This window comes from Manis javanica, chromosome 16 (genome assembly GCF_040802235.1).
Source record: "Manis javanica isolate MJ-LG chromosome 16, MJ_LKY, whole genome shotgun sequence".
Classification (NCBI taxonomy): Eukaryota; Metazoa; Chordata; class Mammalia; order Pholidota; family Manidae; genus Manis; species Manis javanica.
The window spans coordinates 45,240,746-45,262,177 of record NC_133171.1 but is presented as its reverse complement, the minus strand read 5'-3'; the positions used below and the strand labels follow the sequence as shown (position 1 = coordinate 45,262,177).

Here is a 21,432-nt window from a genome sequence, read left to right as displayed (position 1 = left end):
ATATCAAAAAGATCATCGACCATGATCAAGTGGGATTTGTTCCAGGGATGCAAGGACAGTACAATATTAGAAAATCCATCAACATCATCCACCACATCAACCAAAAGGACAAAAACCAAATGATCATCTCCAGAGATGCCAAAAAAGCATTCGACAAAATTCAACATCCATTCATGATCAAAACTCTCAACAAAATGGGTATAGAGGGTGAGTACCTCAACATAATAAAGGCCATATACAACAAACCCACAGCCAACAGCATACTTAACAGCGAGAAGCTGAAAGCCTTTTCTTTAAGATTGGGAACAAGACAAGGATCCCCACTCTCCACTTTTATTCAACATAGTTCTGGATGTCCTAGCTGTGGGAATCAGACAACACAAAGAAATGAAGGGCATCCAGACTGGTAAGGAAGAAGTTAAACTCTCACTGTGTGCAGATGACATGATATTGTACTTAAAAAACACTAAAGACTCCACTCCAAAAGTACTAGGTCTAATATCTGAATTCAGCAAAATTGCAGGATACAAAATTAATATACAGAAGTCTGTTGCATTCCTATACACTAATGATGAACTAGCAGAAAGAAAAATCAGGAAAACAATTCTATTCACAATTGTATCAAAAAGAATAAAATACCTAGGAATAATCCTAACCAAGGAAGTGAAAGACCTATACTCTGAAAATTACAAGACACTTAGGAGAGAAATTAAAGAAGATACCGATAAATGGAAACACATCCTGTGCTCATGGATAGGAAGAATTAATATTGTTAAAATGGCCATCCTGCCTATAATAATCTGCAGATTCAATGCAATCCCTATCAAAATACCAACGGCATTCTTCAATGAACTAGAGCAAATAGTTCTAAAATTCATATGGAACCACAAAAGACCCGTAATAGCCAGAGAAATCCTGAAAGGGAAGAATAAAAAGCTGGGGAGATTATGGTCCCCAACTTCAAGCTCTACTACAAAGTCACAGTAATCAAGACAATTTGGTACTGGCACAAGAACAGAACCATTGATCAATGGAACAGAATAGAGAGCCCAGATATAAGCCCAACCATATATGGTCAATTAATATACAATAAGGGAGCTATGGACATACAATAGGGAAAAGACAGCCTCTTCAACAACTGGTGTTGGCAAACCTGGACAGCTACATGCAAGAGAATGAAACGGGATTATTGTTTAACCCGATATACAAAAGTAAACTCAAAATGGATCAAAGATCTAAATATAAGTCATGAAATCATAAAACTCTTAGAAGATAACATAGGCAAAAATCTGAATATAATATAAACATGAACAACTTTCTACATGCATCTCTTCGAGCAAGGGAAACAAAAGCAAGAATGAACACATGGGACTACATCAAACTAAAAAATAAGAAGGGTCTGTATGGCAAAGGACGCCATCAACAGAACAAAAAGGCATCCTACAGTATGGGAGAATATATTTGTAAATGATGTATCTGACAGGGGGTTAACATCCAAAATATATAAATAACTCACATGCCTCAACGCCTAAAAAGCAAATAACCTGATTAAAAAATGGGCGGAGGGAAGGAATGAAATGGCATCAGACTCAGAGACTCCAAGAATGAACCAGTGATTACCAAAGGGGAGGATGGGTGGAGAGGGAGGGAGAAGGGGTCTGAGGGGTGTTATGTTTAGTACACATGGTGTCGGGGATCACGGGGAGAACAGTGTATCACAGAGAAGGGACATAGTAGATCTCTGGCAACTTGCTGCACTGATGTACAGTGACTGCATTGGGGTATGGGTGGGGACTTGATAATGTGGGTGAATGTAGTAACCACGTTGTTTTTTCATATGAAACCATCATAAGAGTGTATATCAATCATACCTTCATAAAAAATTTTTTAAAAATGGCAGAGGATATGAAGAGACAATTCTCCAAAGAAATTCATATGGCCAACAGAGACATGAAAAGATGCTCCACATCACTAATCATCAGGGAAATGCTAATTAAAACCACAATGAGATATCACCTCACACTGGTTAGGATGGCCAGTATCCCAAAGATAATAAATAACAAATGCTGGTGAGGATGCGGAGAAATGGGAACTCTCCTACAGTGTTGGTGGGAAAAATTGGTGCAACCATTGTGGAAAGCAATATGGATGTTCCTGAAAAAACTAAAAATAGAAATACCATTTGACCCAGTAATTCCACTCCTAGTAATTTACCTGAAGAAGAGAAGGTACCTGATTCGAAAAGACATATGCAACCCTGTGTTTATGGCAGCACTATTTGCACTAGTCAAGATATGGAAGCAATCTTAGTGTGTATCAATAGAATGGATAAAGAAGATGTGGTACAGATAGACAGTGAAATATTCAGCCATAAAAAGCAAAGAAATTCTGCCATTTGCAACAGTGTGGATGGATGTAGAGGACGTTATGCTCAGTCAAATAAGCCAGGTGGAGAAAGACAAGTACTGAATAATTTCACTTACTTGCAGGGTATGAAAATAAAACAGAAGGAACAATATAGCAGTAGACTCATAGACACTAAGCAGTGATTAGTGGTTACAAAAGGGAAAAGTTGGGAGGGAGAGGGGGAAGGGAATGAAGGGGCCCAATAATTCACAGTCACAGTACAGTTTGGTCATGGGGACGGTAGTACAGCATGGAGAATAGTTAGTGATTCTGTAACATCCTACTATGTTGATAAATACTGACTGCACTAGAGGAATTAATAATATGGGTAACTGTTGAACCAGTGTGTTGTATATTTGAAACCAGTATAATATTTGTATATAAATGATGTTTTAATTTAAAAAATTCATTCTTTCTCAATTTCCTGTATTATATAAGTGGGTCCGTTTCTGTAATATTCCATTAGTTGGTCTGCTCCTGCAGAAACACATTGTTTTTATTACTGTTTATAGTATGTCATAATATAAGGACTCCCTCTACTTTTGTTTTCCAAGATAATTTCATCTATTTATGCAACTGTATTGTTCAGTGTATATTTCAGAATATATTAGTTGAATTCATAAAAAGTCCTGATGGAATTACATTGAATTTACTTATTTAGATACCTTAATGTTAACTTATTCCACCCAGAAACATGCCACCAATTTTTTAGGTTATCATTTATGGCCTTAAAAAATGTTTTTTAAAGGAGAAACAGTTTATTACATATGCACATGGAGGGCTTCATAGAAAAGAAGACCCCAAAGAGGCATTTAGACCTGGGGCCTTATATTCCATTTTTATTTTTTATTTTTTTGTTAAGGTATCTCTGATATACACACTTATGAAGGTATCACATGAAAAACATCTGGTTACTACGTTCATCCATATTATCAAGTCCTCTCCCCCATACCCAATTGAAATCACTGTTCATCAGCATAGTAAGATGCCACAGAGTCACTACTTGCCTTCTCTGTGATACAATATCCTCCCTGTGACCTTCCCCACACCCTGTATACCAATCATAATACCCCTCAATCCCCTTCTCCCTCCCTCTCCACCCACCCTCCACCACCCTGCCCCTTTGGTAACTGCTAATCCCTTCTTGGAGTTTGAGAGTCTGCTACTATTTTGTTCCTTCAGTTTTGCTTCATTGTTAAGTTCCACGGGTGAGGGAAATAATTAGGTACTTGTCTTTCTACGCTTTGCTTATTTCACAGAGCATAATACCCTCTAGCTCCATCCATTGCAAATGGTAGGATTTGTTTTCTTCTTATGGCTGAATAATAATCCATTGTGTATATGTATTACATCTTCTTTATCCATTCATCTACTGATGGACACTTAGGTTGCTTCCATACTTTCCTATTGTAAATAGTACCGCGATAAACATAGGGGTACATATGTCTTTTTTTAATTTTGTTATCATTAATCTACAATTACATGAGGAACATTATGTTTACTAGACTCCCCCCATCACCAAATCCCCCCAACAAACCCATTACAGTCACTGTCCATCAGCATAGTAGGATGCTGTAGAATCACTACTTGTCTTCTCTGTGTTACACAGCTCTCCCCGTGCCTCCCCACATTATACATGCTGATCATAATGCCCCCTTTCTTTTTTGCCCCCCTTATCCCTCCCTTCCCACCCATCCTCCCCAGTCCCTTTCCCTTTGGTAACTGTTAGTCCATTCTTGGGTTCTGTGATTCTGCTGCTGTTTTGTTCCTTCAGTTTTTTCTTTGTTCTTATGCTCGACATATGAGTGAAATCATTTGGTACTTGTCTTTCTCCACCTGGCTTATTTCACTGAGCATAATACCCTCTAGCTCCATCCATGTTGTTGCAAATGGTAGGATTTGTTTTCTTCTTATGGCTGAATAATATTCCATTGTGTATATTTATCACATCTTCTTTTTCCATTCATCTACTGATAGACACTTAGGTTGCTTCCATTTCTCAGCTATTGTAAATAGTTCTGCAATAACCATAGAGGTGCATATGTCTTTTTGAATCTGAGAAGTTGTATTCTTTGGGTAAATTCCAAGGAGTGGGATTCCTGGGTCGAATGGTATCTGTATTTTTAGTTTTTTGAGGAACCTCTATACTGCTTTCCACAATGGTTGAACTTTTTTACATTCTCACCAGCTGTGTAAGAGGGTTCCCCTTTCTCCACATCCTCGCCAACATTTGTTGTTGTTTGTCCTTTGGATGTTGGCCATCCTAACTGGTGTCAGGTGATATCTCATTGTGGTTTTATTTTGCATTTCTCTGATGATTAGGGATGCGGAGCATCTTTTCATGTGCCTGTTGGCCATCTGAATTTCTTCTTTGGAGAAGTGTCTTTTCAGCTCCTCTGCCTATTTTTTTAATTGACTTATTTGCTTTTTGTTTATTGAGGTGTGTGAGCTCTTTATATAATTTGGATGTCAACCCCTTATCGGATATGTTATTTATGAATATATTCCCCCATACTTTAGGATGTCTTTTTGTTCTACTGATGGTGTCCTTTGCTGTACAAAAGCTTTTTAGTTTAATATAGTCCCACCTGTTCATTTTTGCTTTTGTTTCCCTTGCCCAGGGAGATATGTTCCTGAAGAAGTTGCTCATGTTTATGTCCAAGAAATTTTTGCCTATGTTTTTTTCTAAGAGTTTTATGGTTTCATGATTTACATTCAGGTCTTTCATCCATTTTGAGTTTACTTTTGTGTATGGGGTTAGACAATAATCCAGTTTCATTCTCTTTCATGTAGCTGTCCAGTTTTGCCAACACCAGCTGTTGAAGAGGCTGTCATTTCCCCATTGTATATCCATGGGTCCTTTATCGTATATTAATTAACCATATATGCTTGGGCTTATATCTGGGCTCTCTGGTCTGTTCCATTGGTCTATGGGTCTGTTCTTGTCCCAGTACCAAATTGTCTTGATTACTGTGGCTTTGTAGTAGAGCTTGAAGTCAGGCAGCATAATTCCCCCCACTTTAGTCTTCCTTCTCAGGATTGCTTTAGCTATTCAGGGTCTTCTGTGGTTCCATATGAATTTTACAACTATTTGCTCTAGTTCATTGAAGAATGCTGTTGGTATATTGATAGGGATTGCATTGAATCTGTAGATTGATGCAGGCAGGATGGGCATTTTGACAATATTAATTCTTCCTATCCATGAGATTAGGAGGTGTTTCCATTTATTGGTATCTTCTTTAATTTCTCTCATGAGTGTCTTGTAGTTTTCAGAGTGTAGGTTTTTCACTTCCTTGGTTAGATTTATTCCTAGGTATTTTATTCTTTTTGATACAATTGTGAATGGAATTGTTTCCTGATTTCTCTTTCTGCTAGTTAATCGTTAGTATATAGGAATGCAACAGATTTCTGTGTATTAATTTTGTATCTTGCAACTTTGCTGAATTCAGATATTAGATCTAGTAGTTTTGGAGTGCATTCTTTACAGTTTTTTATGTAGAACATCATGTCATCTACAAACAGTGGCAGTTTGACGTCTACCTTACCAATCTGGATGCCTTTTATTTCTTTGTGTTGTTTGATTGCTGTGGCTAGGATCTCCAGCACTATGTTGAATAAAAGTAGGGAGAGTGGACATCCTTTTCTTGTTCCTAATCTTAAAGGAAAAGCTTTCAGCTTCTCACTGTTAAGTATAATGTTGGCTGTGGGTTTGTCATATATGGCCTTTATTATGTTGAGGTACTTGCCGTCTATACCGATTTTGTTGAGAGTTTTTATCATGAATGGATGTTGAATTTTGTCAAATGTTTTTTCAGCATCTATGGAGATAATCATGTAGTTTTTGTCCTTCTTTTTGTTGATGTGGTGGATGGTGTTGATAGATTTTTGAATGTTGTACCATCCTTGCATCCCTGGGATGAATCCCACTTGATCATGATGGATTATCTTTTTGATGTATTTTTGAATTTGGTTTGCTAATATTTTGTTGAGTATTTTTGCATCTATGTTCATCAGGGGTATTTGTCTGTAATTTTCTTATTTTGTGGTGTCTTTGCCTGGTTTTGGTATTAGAGTAATGCTGGCTTCATAGAATGAGTTTGGGAGTATTTCCTCCTCTTCTACTTTTTGGAAAACTTTAAGGAGGATGGATATTAGGTCTTCACTGTATGTTTGATAAAATTCAGCAGTGAATCCATCTGATCCAGGAGTTTTGTTCTTAGGTAGTTTTTTTATTACCAATTCAGTTTCTTTGATGGTAATTGGTCTATTCAGATTTTCTATTTCTTCCTGCATCAGACTTGGAAGGTTGTATTTTTCTAGAAAGTAGTCCATTTCTTCTAGGTTATCCAGTTTGTTGGCATATAATTTTTCATAGTATTCTCTCATAATTCTTTGTATTTCTGTGGTGTCCATAGTAATTTTTCATTTCTCATTTCTGATTCTGTTTATGTGTGTAGACTTTCTTTTTTTCTTGATAATTCTGGCTAGGGGTTCATCTATTTTTGTTTATTTTCTCAAAGAAGCTGGTCCTGCTTTCATTGATTCCTTCTATTCTTTCATTCTTCTCGATTTTATTTATTTATGCTCTAATCTTTATTATGTCCCTCCTTCTACTGACTTTGGGCCTCATTTGTTCTTCCTTTTCTAGTTTTATTAATTGTGAGTTTAGACTTTTCATATGGGATTGTTATTCTTTCCTAAGGTAGGCTTTGATATATACTTCCCTCTTAGAGTGGCCTTTGCTGCATCCAACAGATTTTGCAGTGTTGAATTATTGTTATTTGTCTCCATATATTGCTTGATCTTTGTTTTTATTTGGTCATTGATTCATTGATTATTTAGGAGCATGTTATTAAGCTTCCGTGTGTTTGTGGGCTTTTTCATTTTCTTTGTGTGATTTATTTCTAGTTTCATAGCTGTGTGATCTGAGAAGTTGGTTGGTACAATTTCAGTCTTTTTTAATTTACTGAGGTTCTTTTTGTGGCCTAGTAGATGATCTAGTCTTGAAAATATTCCATGTGCACTTAAGAAGAATGTGTATCTTGTTGCTTTTGAATTAAGTGTTCTTTAGATGTCTGTTAGGTCCATCTGTTCTAATACATTGTTCAGTGCCTCTGTCTCTTTACTTATTTTCTGTCTGGTTGATCAGTCCTTTGGAGTGAGTGGTGTGTTGAAGTCTCTTAAAATGAATGCATTGCATTCTATTTCCCCCTTTAATTCTGTTAGTATTTGTTTCACATATGTAGATGATCCTGTGTTGGGTGCATAGATATTTATAATGGTTTTAACCTCTTGTTGGACTGACCTCTTTATCGTTATGTAATGTCCTTCTTTGTCTCTTGTTACTTTCTTTGTTTTGAAGTCAATTTTGTCTGATATAAGTACTGCAACTCTTGCTTTTCTTTCCCTATTAGTTGCATGAGATATCTTTTTCCATCCCTTTACTTTCTGTCTGTGTATGTCTTTGGGTTTGAAGTGAGTCTCTTGTAGGCAGCATATAGATGGGTCTTGTTTTTTTATCCATTCAGTGACTCTATGTCTTTTGATTGGTGCATTCAGACCATTTACATTTAAGGTGATTATCGATAGGTATGTAGTTATTGCCATTGCAGGCTTTAGATTCGTGGTTACCAAAGGTTCATGGGTAATTCCCTTACTGTCTAACAGTCTAATTTAACTCACTTCGTATAGTATTACGAACACAATCTAAAGGTTCTTGTTTTTCCTCCTTTTTTCTTCCTCCTCCATTCTTTATATGGTTGGTATCATATTCTCTACTCTTTGTCTATCCCTTCATTGACTTTAGGGATAGTTGATTTGATTTTGCATGTGCTTAGTAATTAATTGTTCTACTTTGCTGTGGTTTTATTTCCCCTGGTGATATTGTTTGTAGCCTTAGTTATACTTCCATCTGTAGCAGTCCCTCCAAAATGCACTGTAGAGGTAGTTTGTGGCAGGTAAATTCTCTCAGCTTTTGCTTATCTGAAAATTGTTTAACCCCTCCTTCAAATTTAAATGATAACCTTGCCAGATAGAGTATTCTTGATTCAAGGCCCTTTTGCTTCATTGCATTAAATATATCATGCCACTCCTTTCTGGCCTGTAAGGTTTCTGTTGAGAAATCTGATGATAGCCTGATGGGTTTTCTTTTATATGTGATCTTTTTTCTCTCTCTAGCTGCTTTTAAAAGTCTGTCTTTATCCCTTTATCCTTATCTTTGCCATTTTAATTATTAATGTTTTGGTGTTGTCCTTCTTGGGTCTCTTGTGTTGGGGGATCTGTGCACCTCTGTGGCTTGAGAGACTATCTCCTTCCCCAGATTGGGGAAATTTTCAGCAATTACTTCCTCAATAACACTTTCTATCCCTTTTTCTCTCTCTTCTTCTGGTGCCCCTATAATGCAGATATTGTTCCATTTGGATTGGTCACACAGTTCTTTCAATATTCTTTCATTCTTAGAGATCCTTTTTTCTCTGTGCATCAGCTTCTATGTAGGGTGTGAGGTAGGGGTTCCTCTTCTCTAATTTCTATTACATTTACTGCCTCTTCTACTCCATTTCATATGCTTTTAAATCCCTCCATTGTATGTTTCATTTCAGATATGGAATTTCTAAATGATTGAATCTCTGACTTAAATTCGTCCCTGAGTTCTTGAATAGTTTTCTGTACCTCCATGAGCATGTTTATGGTTTTTATTTCAAACTCGCTTTCAGGAAGATTGGTGAGTTCAGTTTCATTTGGCCCTTTTTCTGGGGTTTGTGAGATATTGGTCTGAACCAGGTTCCTTTGACATTTCATAAGTCTGTGTGGTGCCCTCTATTACCCAGATGCTCCAATTGCCCCTAGAGTGAGGTTGTGGGGTAGTAGGAGAGAAGCGCTGCTGCCTTGAGGGAGGAAAGAGCTGTTTCATGATTCCTGGCTGCAGTGCCTGTCTCCAGTATCTGAGCCAGTGGGCCGAGCACACAGGTTTAAGCCTCTATGCTTGGCGTCTCTAGCTTTTGTAAGTGAGGCCTCCCTTGGGCTGGCCTGACGGCAGCACAGCGACTGCCAGTTTACATGAAATTAAACACTTAAAAAACTTTATTGAGCATTTAGATACCTTCTTTCATAATGAAGTGCCCTTTTTTAAAATGTTGGGTTGTCTTATCTCCTTCATCTAAAGGATTTCTTTATATATTCTGGATATGAATCTTTTATCAAATACACGTCACAAATATCTCTTGGTCCATGGCTTGTTTTTCACTCTGTTAATGGTTGTTTTTAATGAATAGAAGTTGTTATTTTAATTTGGCCCAATTTATCTTTTTTTCCCTTTATGGATAGTATTTTTTGAGTCCTGTTTAAAATGCCTTTACCTACCTTAAGGTCATGAAGAAATTATTCTTATTCTAGAAGCTTTATTGTTTTGCCTTTCAAATTTAGATTTATAACACATGTCTGTGTATGTAGGGTGTGAGTTAGGGATCCAGATTCATTAAAAAATTTTTTGTGAGTATCCAATTATTATATCTCTATTAAAGCTGTACTTTTTTCCATAAAGCTCTTGTTTATTCATTTGTTATGTTCCTGGATGCTTTAATTTTTTTCTAGCTATTGTGATGTTACTATTTTTCTATTACTTTCTACTTATTGATGTGTAGGGGAATGGTAAGTGGTTTTTTAATAAGTTCATCTTTACATGACAAAAATTTGTGATACAATCTACATGAAAGTCTTTTTAATAAATAAAATGTACTTAATGGTTAAAACTTGCTTTTGTGGTAATATTAGATTATGAAAGTCCTAGATCCCAAATCTAAGAGAATCTAAAAATTATATTATAAAATTATCTTTTTTAAATTAAATATTATGAAAGTGAAATTAAGGTGGATCTCCCAGAACAAAGAATTCTGCATTTAGAGATTTTTCAACAGGACATCAACGCTTTTCCCTAGACATTTTCTTGGACTTTGATAATGGCTATATTCAAACTGTATCTCCTCTTGGCTTGTAATATGTACTTTTAGAACTATTATTTTGTAACATTTCTTCTATTCAGAAGAGCTCTTTTGGTAAAAAAAAAAAAAAAAAACTTTTAATGTTGGATTAGTCAAAAGGAAGTTGTCTAGATACAAATCTATATAGCATGTAAATTTCTAGGGTGAACCATAAGGCACTTTGTTACTAGGTGTAGAAACAATACAGATTCGTCCAGAAAAACTCCAAGGGACCTTATTTCTAGTTGGAGTGGTGAACTTCCCATGTTTTAAAATAAGATGTAAAGTTTCCATTTGCTATTGGACAGTTGTGTGGTGTGCCTTTAATATGTTGTATTGAGAGGCAGTAGTAGAACTGCCCAGGGAAACTTGTGGGAAGGACTGTTGAGGAATTATTTTCAGATCCTGAGATTACAGTAGAGTTTATCAAGCTAGAGGCTGCAGATCCTTTAGTTCTTTCGGGAAAATACAGTGGACAATAAAAATGGGCAACTTTAAGGAGGCAACGTGATGGTACACAAACATTTGATGATGTAACACTTCATGGTTTTCTTTATTATTCTGGGACCAGAGTCAGCAATTTAATGATCTCAGTAATGAAGGTGTTTCTTTGGTCTTAGCTTTGTGTAACACATTTTATTGTATGTCTAACTGGTTTTTTAAAAAATTAAAGTATCATTGATGTACAATCTTATGAAGGTTTCACATGAACAACATTTTGGTTTCAACATTCAACCATATTTTGTGTGGCTAATTAAAAAAAACTAACCATTTGTAATTGACTTTATAATGCCTTAAATCATTGGGTTTTTTTTTTTTAAGTTTTTGAGGGCTAGGTCCCCTTTTGAAAATCTGTTGAAAGCTGTGGACCCTTGCGTACCTCAGAAAAATACATATCTAGACATAAGACAATTTTATGTGCAGTTTTCAAGAGATTGCACAGACTCCCAAAACCATATACCTCAGAATAAGAACTATTATTACCCATTACACTGATCTTTCACTCCAGCTCACTGTTGAAGAGCTCTCCAGCTGAAGATGAAGGTATGTACCTTTGCTTGTTGTCAGATTTTACCTCCAATGGACATGCTCCTCTTCTTTATACCTCTCTTTCTTGTCTATGTATATTTTTTTTTTAAATTTCAGGGTTTATAAAAAATACTTCTGTATGTACATCCAGTTTAAATATAAGCTTCTGGATACAGTGACACCATATTTTTCATAGTGTTGAGAACAGTACAGTGTCTAGTGAATGCTTTATTATATTTCATGAGTCTTCATATGCTACGTGCAGCAGAAACAAGACTTAACAGAAATAAGCTGATCTGAGTGCTTCCACTAAAACTTTCTAGTAATTTTTTTCATGGATCTGACATACTTCAAATCTAGGAAAAGAGACCAGGTATATCTGATGTTTTGATATTGAAGTTTCCATTCGACTTTGCCATTCTGCCTCTTAATTCACAGCAAGCAGTCCTGAGCCAGTGCTGCATTGGCAACTGTGTATTCTGTTTCTGAAATCCTTGTGTGTGTGTATGTTTTAATCCTCACCACAATCCTATGAGGTACATTACTCATCCTAATAGAAAGTTTAAGTAGTAAGATTACTTAAAAATAATATGCAAAGATTGCCAGAGTGAAAGTTTTCCCTTTGGGGCAATTTTGTAACTGGTTTGTTTTAACTAAGGAACTCATCTTTTCTCTCTCCCTTTGCTTGCTCTTAGTTCATTTCTTTGTAAGCACATTATTGCACATCTAAGTGCATATGACACGAAATAGTGGAATAAGAAATTATAAATCAGCTGTCAAAGATAAGAATTGTGGGGGTTGGTGAGACTCTTTGCTGCTTTGAAGAAGTAAGCTGCCATGTGAGAAGGTCTTTGGAGAAGTCCCCATGGTTAGGCTCTGAGAGCTGTCCTCCGATAGCCAGCAAGAAAAAGAATACCTCAATCCTATAACCACAAGATGAGATTCTGCCAACAGATAGAGGGAGCTTGGAAGGCATTAATTAGCTTGTAGCACAGAGGAGGGCACACTTGTAACCAATACAGGGACTTCCCTTTTGTAGTTACGTGGTCACTGGATCTTGCAGTCTAGCTGGAGGTTTATCAGTCAGCAGTGCTCACTCATGCCAGTTCTATGCAACATTGTATTGGAGGTGAAAGTTGGTGCAATCAGAAAAGAGGAGGAAATAAAAAGATAGTTAGATGTGTGAAGTAAGAAGTAAACTTTCTTTGCAGGTAACATGACCATATTTGTAAAATATCATAAGGAATCTACCTGCACCTTGCTGTTCCCCCACCCCCAGAAAAGAAAATAAGAAAACTAGAATAACTGGAATTAGCAAGGTTGTAGGGGTCAGTCAATATGTACAATTCAACAGTATTTCTATATACTAAAATTACAAATGGGAAATGGAAATTTAAAAAGCAGTATCATTTGTAGTAGTACTAAAATCATGAAATTATAGAGATAAATTTAACAATATGTGAAAAACTCATTCAGTGAAATCTACAAAACATCAGTGACAGAAATTGAAGATGAAATCAGTGGAGACATACCATGCTCATGGACCAAAAATCTAAATCTTAGAGTTCAGGTTTCCCCAAATTGACCTAAAGATTCATTGCCTTCTCTTCCAAAAATCCTAGCAGGGTTTTATAGAAATTGACAAACTGATTCTAAACTTTGTATGGAAATGCAAAGGAGGTGTAATAGCCAAGCAGCTTTAAAAAGAATTAAGTTGGAAGATTTATACTACCTGATTTTAAGATTTAACTATAAATTGACAGTAACCAGGGCAGTATGGTATTGGTGTTAGATGAGACATACATAGGTCAACGGTACAGGACAGACAGTACATAAGAAGATCCCCGCCTTTTTTTTTTTGTCAATTGGTATCCACAAATGTACCCGGATAATTCATTAGGAAAAGGAAAGTCCTTCTCAGCTTTATTGAACATTTTACTCCCCAAACTATTCTTTCTAGTTCACTTCAGTGTGTCAGAGAAAAAACCAAAATTTTAGATTCTTTTTATGAAGTTGAAAAGGAAAGAAATGCTGCTCATCTGTGATCCTGTTCAACTGGTGTGGCTATAGAGTAACAGGATTGCAACATTACCTAATCTGGGACAGCAGTAATGAAAAAATCTAAGCAGAGAAAATTTAGCTCTAGTAGTTAAGAAAGAGAGCCCAGAAAACTTCAATGAATTTTTCATATTTTTATGTTTTCCAAGCCTAATGATTTCAAGTGAAGGATTTTATATTTGTTCATAATATGTGCAAGTCACTGTGATAAGGAGCTTTGTATAAAATATGTATATATTTTTTAATTCTCACAACAATCCTGAGATACATTAGTCATCCTTACAGAACAATGAAACTGAAGCTTAGAGATGTGACTTGCTCAAAGTCACATGGTAAATTGTGAAGCCAATATTTGAACCCTGCCTAGCTACACAATGTGTTCTTTAAACAGTTACGTTATGCTTATTACAGATAAGAGCTAAACGACTTTAGAGAGGTGCTGCAAAGTTAGCTTTGAATAGTTGGAGAGGGCATCGTGGTAGATGAGATTTGAATAAGCCCTGAAGTATATATAAAACTCATTTAAGCAAAGGGGAGAAGAACGGAGTTAAGGAATAAGAGCAGAGAAATAGAATAAGTGATAAGATGTGCTATGTCCAGGAAATTGAAGGATCTAACTTGAGATTAGTGGAAAATAAATTGAAGAGGGAAGATGACCTTCAATGCCAGTTTGTAGAGTTGATACTTTATTCTGTAAGCATGAGAGTCAGTGGCAGCTTTGAACAGGGGATAACATTGATAACATTGGTATTTAAGAATATTTAATTTGTGGGCATTATATAGAATGTGTTCAGGGAGAGTTTAGGGTTTAAGTTGGTCTGAGCAAGAATGCAGAAAGCCTGAATAAAATAGGGTGGGTTGTAATGAGTATGAGAACTATCTTGAAGTGGACTTTGTTGACTGATTAAATGATGGGGAATGAAAGAGAAAAGAAGTTAATAATATTTGGATTTTAAACCTTTAATAGAAATAGGAAGTTGTTGGGAAAGAGAACCATTGAGGAGGAAGATACAATAAAGGTTGATTTTAGTTATGTTTAGTTTGAAACTTTAATGAAAAATTCAAAGAGTCATTCTGTAAAGAGGTAGAAGATAAGGGATTGGAGCGAAAGAGTCTGGGGATAGAGATTAAGATTTGCATATATTCAACATAAGCAATTAAAGCATAAGCCAGTACCAGTTCACCAAGAAAAAAAGCATATATACAGAGGAAAGGAGAATATTGCTCAGTATCTGCAGTTAGGATATTTAAGGAGGAAGACAAGACAGCAAAGGAGAGAAGCAGCAATTGTTGTAGTTGGAAAATACTTCCTTTGGAAAGTATTTCCTCCTATGTGCTCATCTTCCTTCTCTTTATATATGTGAACCTTCACTCTACTGCTTCAGAATATTGTGTATATTTTCTTGCCTTATTCATACCTCATAACTACCTCTTTAAACCAGCATGTCTCTATTTCCTGTGTACCTAACTCCCTTGCTATAGAATCATTTTTTAATGCTTTCTCAAAACTGACTAATGAGACACCACCTCACACTAGTTAGAATGGCCACTATCCAAAAGACAAGAAACAACAAATGCTGGTGAGGATGTGGAGAAATGGGAACCCTCCTACACTGTTGGCGGGAATGTAAATTGGTACAGACACTGTGGAAAGCAGTATAGAGGATCCTCAAAAAACAAAAAATAGAAATACCATAGGACCCAGTAATTCCACTTCCAGGAATTTACCTGAAGAAAACTAATTCCCTGATTTGCACCCTTATATTTATTGTCACATTATTTACAATAGGCTAAGTTATGGAAGCAACCAGAGTGTCCATCAATAGATGAATGGATAATGGAGATGTGGTACATACACACAATGGAATATTATTCAGCTATAAAAAAGAGAAATCCTAGTTCAACCATTGTGGAAAGCAGTATGGAGGTTCCTCAAAAAGCTCAAAATAGAAATACCATTTGACCCAGGAATTCCTCTCCTATGAATTTACCCTAAGAATGCAGGAGCCCAGTTTCAAAAAGACATATGGACACCTGTGTTTATCACAGCACTATTTACAATAACCAAGAAATGGAAGCAACCTAAGTGTCCATCAGTAGATGAATGGATAAAGAAGATGTGGTACATATACACAATTGAATATTATTCAGCCATAAGAAAACAAATGCTACCATTTGCAACAACATGGATGGATCTAGAGGGTATTATGCTCAGTGAAATAAGCCAGGCGGAGAAAGACAAGTATCACATGATTTCACTCCTCTGTGGAGTATAAGAACAAAGAAAAAACTGAAGGAACAAAACAGCAGCAGACTCACAGAACCCAAGAATGAACTAACAGTTTCCAAAGGGAAAGGGACTGGGGAGGATGGGAGGGAAGGGAGGGATACGGGGGGAAAAGGGGCATTACAATTAGCACACATCATGTAGCAGGGTTGGGACACGGGAAAGGCAGTATATACAGAGAAGACAAGTAATGATTCTATAACATCTTACTGCACTGATGGACAGTGACTGTAATGGGGTATGTGGTGGGGACTTGATAATAGGGGGAGTCTAGTACCATAATGTTGTTCAAGTAATTGTACATTAACGATATCAAAAGAAAAATCCTGCCATTTGCAACAACATGAATGGACCTACAGGTATCATGCTAAGTGAAATAAGCCAGGTGGAGAAAGACAAATACTATGATTTCACTTATTTGTGGAATAACAAAACAAGACAAAATGAATGAAATAGCAGTAGACTTACAGACACTGAGAAGTGACTGGTGGTTGCCTTGGGGAAGGGTTGGGGAGGGTGAGGAAAGTGAGTGGAATAAAGGGGCACAGAAATTCTCGATCATAATATAAGTTGGTCACAGGGATAGTAGTACAGCATGAAAAATACAACCAGTGATTCTATAACAACTTCCTATGTTGACAGATAGTAATTGCACTAGTGAGGGTGAGGATTTAATAATATGGGTAACTGTTGAACCACTGTGTTGTAAACTTGAAACCAATATAAGATTGTATATCAACTATATCTAAATTTGGTGATTAGTTCTAAATTAGATAGTAAGCTATTTTCAAGGCCCTGAGTCCAAAGCTACAACTAATTTAAATAGCTTGGCAGGGGAATAAATCTAGTGCCTCTGATTGGATTTTAAGCTACTTAATTGGAACTAGCTCCTAAAGATATATATGCTAACACATTTGTGTTGAAATGTAAGTTAATTCTGAATATTTTCTAATGAATAACATAATAGAATTCTTGGGGATGTGCATGGAGAAGTTGAAGGAAGAAAGTTCAAGAGAACTGGAGAGAAAGCAGGTATACTTTTAAATCAGTGTTCATGAAAGATACTAATATAATGTGTTTGTTGCATATTAGAGCTATAAGGTTCAGCCTATGCTGAAGGAAAGGGCTGCTGGAAGTGATAAGAAGTTGATCTGTCTTGTGAGTACTGTGTAGTCTTGTAAAATAGCTGCCATTTTTTGTGAAAATCTGTCTTTAAGCATTTCTGCATTAGATAACACAAAATCTTGACTTAAAAAAAAATGGCTAAATGTGACCTCTCAACTTTTTCAGAGGAGATGCGGAAACAAGGCTTATTTCAATGGCTTGATTCTCTTCAGATTGACAACACCACCTCTCCAGACCTGCAGCTCACTGTGGGAGCAGTGATTGTGGAGGAAATGAGAGCAGCTATAGAGAGAGAGGCTGGTTTTCAGTGTTCAGCTGGAATTTCACACAATAAGGTGAAGGCTAATTGTGCAATTCAGAGAGAAACATGGGAATTTGTAAATACAATAGGGAAAGGTAGGAGTGGGGCATTTAAATTACACATATCCTTTGAAATGGGTTTCTATTTAAAATACACGTTGAGGACCAAATAAAAGTCTAAGTAATTCTTTAACATGAGAATCAACACTGAGCATGTACTTTTCTAAGTAGCAGACTGATAGTTTTTCAGGAAATGCTTATTTATATAGTTGCATCCAAAGTATTTCCTTAATAACTGAGCTGTCTGTAGAAAGTAAGAGGCTAGTCTTTGAATTTTAGATATGAACCTATTTCTTTTCACTTGCTGAATATTCTAGTATCTCATTTCTATTGTGGTATCGCCTGGGTGTTTTATGCTTTTGTTTATTTCCCCCTTTCTAATGAGAGCAATGAGAAAAAATGGAATAGTAAAATTAAACTAATTTGGACCACTACTTTGATTGAGGATATTCAGCCAATTCTCAATAATCCAGGGGCAAAATAACTGGCTTTCTGACTAAAGTGCAGGGAGGGCCTGGGATCTCCAGCCTTCTGACAAAACTCAATAATGAAGCAGTGGCTGACTCCCTGGTTACTACCTTCTCCGCCTTCCTCCAACAAGAGGAAAGTTGCCAAGCTACCCAGCAGAATTTTGTGTATTTGTTTTTGTTTTTTCTGGTTGGGTGGAGTGAGGGGAAACAAAAGTTCCAATGCAGTAATTGAAACTAGACTAGATGTTGCCTTGGAGAATTTCCAGAGAATCTCTACAGTGAATTTAAAGACTGAATTTATACTTTTCCTACCAATTTGTGAAATGATACTACTGAAGTACCTTATTCTTTGGAAAGAGTTCTCAAGGATTCAATTTTTTTCATTTTGAAGTCTTGTTTATAGTATAAGTAAGCTGTTTACTATTAAAGGGTGACTGTGAGCCCAATCTTTGACATATACTAAGTTCTGGTAATCTGTATTAAATATGGGACTCAAAATAGACTAATCAGTCAAGAAATGTGAATAAATGGGGTACAGTAAAGCAAGTTTTTCAGCATTTTCATTTGGACGTGCCAAGAAATGCATCTTACTTAAATGCATTCTTCTGCAGCTTCCCTCCTTTTTATCCTCTTCAAGTGGGAGAACCTTAAGGAATAGATGGGGGCAGGAAAAATGACTGAAGGAAAATTGAGAATGGAAGATGTGAAAAGAACAATGAGGATAATGATAGTGGGTTATGCTTTCTACTGATGATGTTATGGGACACTAAGGTTTAGGGATGTCATGAGTTTCTGGTTTGTTTTTGTTTTTAACGTGGAAACCATCAGCTACCACTCTTAGGCTGTGACTGTGTGTGTATGTGTATGTTAATATTCACCAACTCTATGGGTGGAGTTGACAGCAATGAGGTTTTTCCTCTTGTTCCAGGTCCTGGCAAAACTGGCCTGTGGACTAAACAAGCCCAACCACCAGACCCTGGTCTCACATGGGTCAGTCCCGCAGCTCTTCAGCCAGATGCCTATTAGCAAAATGTAAGTACTCAGTGAAGAGTTCTTTGATTTCACTCATATGCTTGTGAGGCAGTCTTTGGTTGTAGTTTCTTCTGTTCCTTATGAAAGATTGGAGCCAGAGAAAACAGGTTCCAGCAAGGTTGGAGGGGATAACACAGAAAATTCTGAAAATGTACTGTGAGACCTTTTTCCTAATTAATCTTCAATTCTGGATTATCTTAGAAGATACTTAAACCTGAATTTTAAAAAATGAACTGATTTTCAATTGTATGTTTAACTTCCAAGTTTTTGTTTAAGTCTTAAAAATAACAAATAACTAGGAATTTTACTTGTTTTCTTTCTTCTAATCTCATATCAAGGTGCTCAGGGCTACTAACTTGCTCCCAAACTAGGCATGAAATAAGCAACCAAATAAAATGAATAACTAGGTTGCACAAACCAATGTGTGTCCTTGACAAGAGCTTATAACTAGTTGAAGGGACAAAGTATAACAGTTTACAGCTGCAAGGAGAGTGCTATCACAAGACTGTGTGTGAGTATAAGTGAATTGTACATGCAGTTACCAAAGTTCATAGAAGAGAAGAATGATCTGAAAATAATTGATGAAAAAAAGGGGGATTTTGTTTTCAGGTTTTGGGGCAGACAACAGATGAGCAATATTGATTTGGAGACTGTTTTGAACACAAAGGGGAAGGTATAAGATATTTTCAGTGAACTAGAACATAAACTACTTTAGATGGACCATATTGAGGAAGATGAGTGAGGAAATGGTACTGAAATGATAGGCTGAGGACAGATTATAGGAAGCCACAAAGGCCAAAGTGAAGAATTTTGACTGTTCTTTAAGTTTAAAGGTTTTAGTCATGAAAGGGATTTGTTTTGGGGTTAGAATTTTAGTCCATAAATGGGACACTGGATCCTGTGCAACTGGAAGCTTTATAGACAGTTGACTTGATATAACTAATCAATGACTTTAACCTTTTGTTTATGCTATTCTTAATCTTCTTCCCAGATCCTAACTCCCAGAGTATCTTAATTCCCAGTATCATTTGGTTTTATGCTAGAAAATTAACAGTCTGCTTTCATTTTCACTGAACCTTCTGGGGAGCTATTTAGTGCAAGCAAAATGCCTCATGTCTGCTGCTTAACGAGATATTTATAAAGTGACCTGTAAATACTTTGTTTTTTTCTGCTAGCCACCATCTTGGAGGAAAGCTAGGGGCCTCTGTAATTGAAATCCTAGGGGTCAAATACATGGGTGAACTGATCCAGTTCACTGAGTCCCAGCTCCAGAGTCATTTTGGGGAGAAAAATGGGTAAGTGATTCCTAATACTTTTCAATCATAACCTTTACAGAGAAGCTAAATTCAAATATAGACAAAAACCATCTGGTAAAATCTAGACCTAACATTTGTTCCTCAAGGTAATTTCAGTCTTCCTTTTGCTTTAAAATATTAGGTCACTATTACCTAATCTTACATCTGCTGCTAACTAGATATTTGGTCTATATTAGCTTCTTCGTGTACTTAAGGAGGTTAATAGATAGAAACTCTTACTTTGAAGTTTGAATATACAGACCATTTTTGTGTGCCAAGATACTCCCTTAAGATCTTGGTAAGGACCAAAAAAACTTGGGAATATGAATCAGTGGTTTACTTTTCTGAAAATACAAATGATAACTTGACTTTAGAAAGCATAACCAGTGTCCCTCTCTTTGGCAATATATTACACTAGAATTCATTGTTGGGGGTGGGGAAGGAATTCTGTCAGAGGTGAGATATACTTAATTTTAGAGAAATTTTTTCTTTTTCATGAAAGGGATAAAAGGATAGTATAACATAGACGTTTTGTTTTAACAAGAATGTTCACTTGCTTTCACCTTAAACTTTTCTGCTGGTTTTATCAGATCTTGGCTGTATGCTATGTGCCGTGGGATTGAACATGATCCAGTTAAACCCAGACAAGTACCCCAAACCATTGGCTGCAGCAAGAACTTCCCAGGAAAAACGGCTCTGACTACTCAGGAACAGGTGGGCAGGCAATCTTGACAGAACATTACCTCTTTTAGAGGTTTAGTGGATAGGTTTTGGTAGTTGTGAAAGGTTTAATAAGTTAGATGGGACTAAAATTTCTTTTTTTGAATTGAAAATTGGCTAAACTTGTGGTATTATTTTTCCATTTTTTTTTACCTAAAAAAATAAAATGGAACTGATTGAAGTTCAAAATGGAATTCCTCATTTTTTGGTAGGTGGAAACTTGGAAGGCCTAGTATATTGTGCCTTAAATTTGTATCTTTTTTCTCTGAGCTGGAACATGCCTGAAATTCACCTTATAGCATGCCAGGAGGAAAAGAAAATGACAATCTTGAGTTAGGGCAGGTCAAAGTACTGAAGGTATCTATGCTCTGGGGAGCCCTTGGGTATAGGGGAGCCTTTATTGCATACTTCCATTTGGGAGATAACTGAACAAATCCACCATCTAGTTCTATAATAAACCTAAGGTGTTTAAATAAAAAGATTAAAGTCTTAATACTTTTTTAGGTACAATGGTGGCTTTTGCAGTTAGCCCAGGAACTACAGGAGAGACTAACCAAGGACCGAAATGATGTAAGATTTCTTTTTTATTCCTGGGATAAGCTTTGGGATTTAAATACCAGTTGTTCCTGACTTTGTGGAGTAGAAACAAAGATACAGAAAGATTCCAGCTAGGA

The 21,432-nt window shown here is 36.3% G+C and overlaps 1 protein-coding gene across 2 annotated transcripts in view; it reads left to right on the top strand.

The window, feature by feature from the left end:
- The window catches only part of POLH (DNA polymerase eta), a 48,732-nt gene that overhangs the window by 19,853 nt on the left and 7,447 nt on the right, over positions 1 to 21,432 (top strand). For both annotated transcript variants that reach the window (XM_037011792.2, XM_017676240.3), the window contains 5 exons: positions 17,047 to 17,216; positions 18,640 to 18,743; positions 19,919 to 20,038; positions 20,629 to 20,752; positions 21,263 to 21,328. In XM_037011792.2, coding sequence (XP_036867687.2) covers positions 17,047 to 17,216; positions 18,640 to 18,743; positions 19,919 to 20,038; positions 20,629 to 20,752; positions 21,263 to 21,328 — 584 coding nt within the window. The remainder of the gene's footprint in view (positions 1 to 17,046; positions 17,217 to 18,639; positions 18,744 to 19,918; positions 20,039 to 20,628; positions 20,753 to 21,262; positions 21,329 to 21,432) is intronic.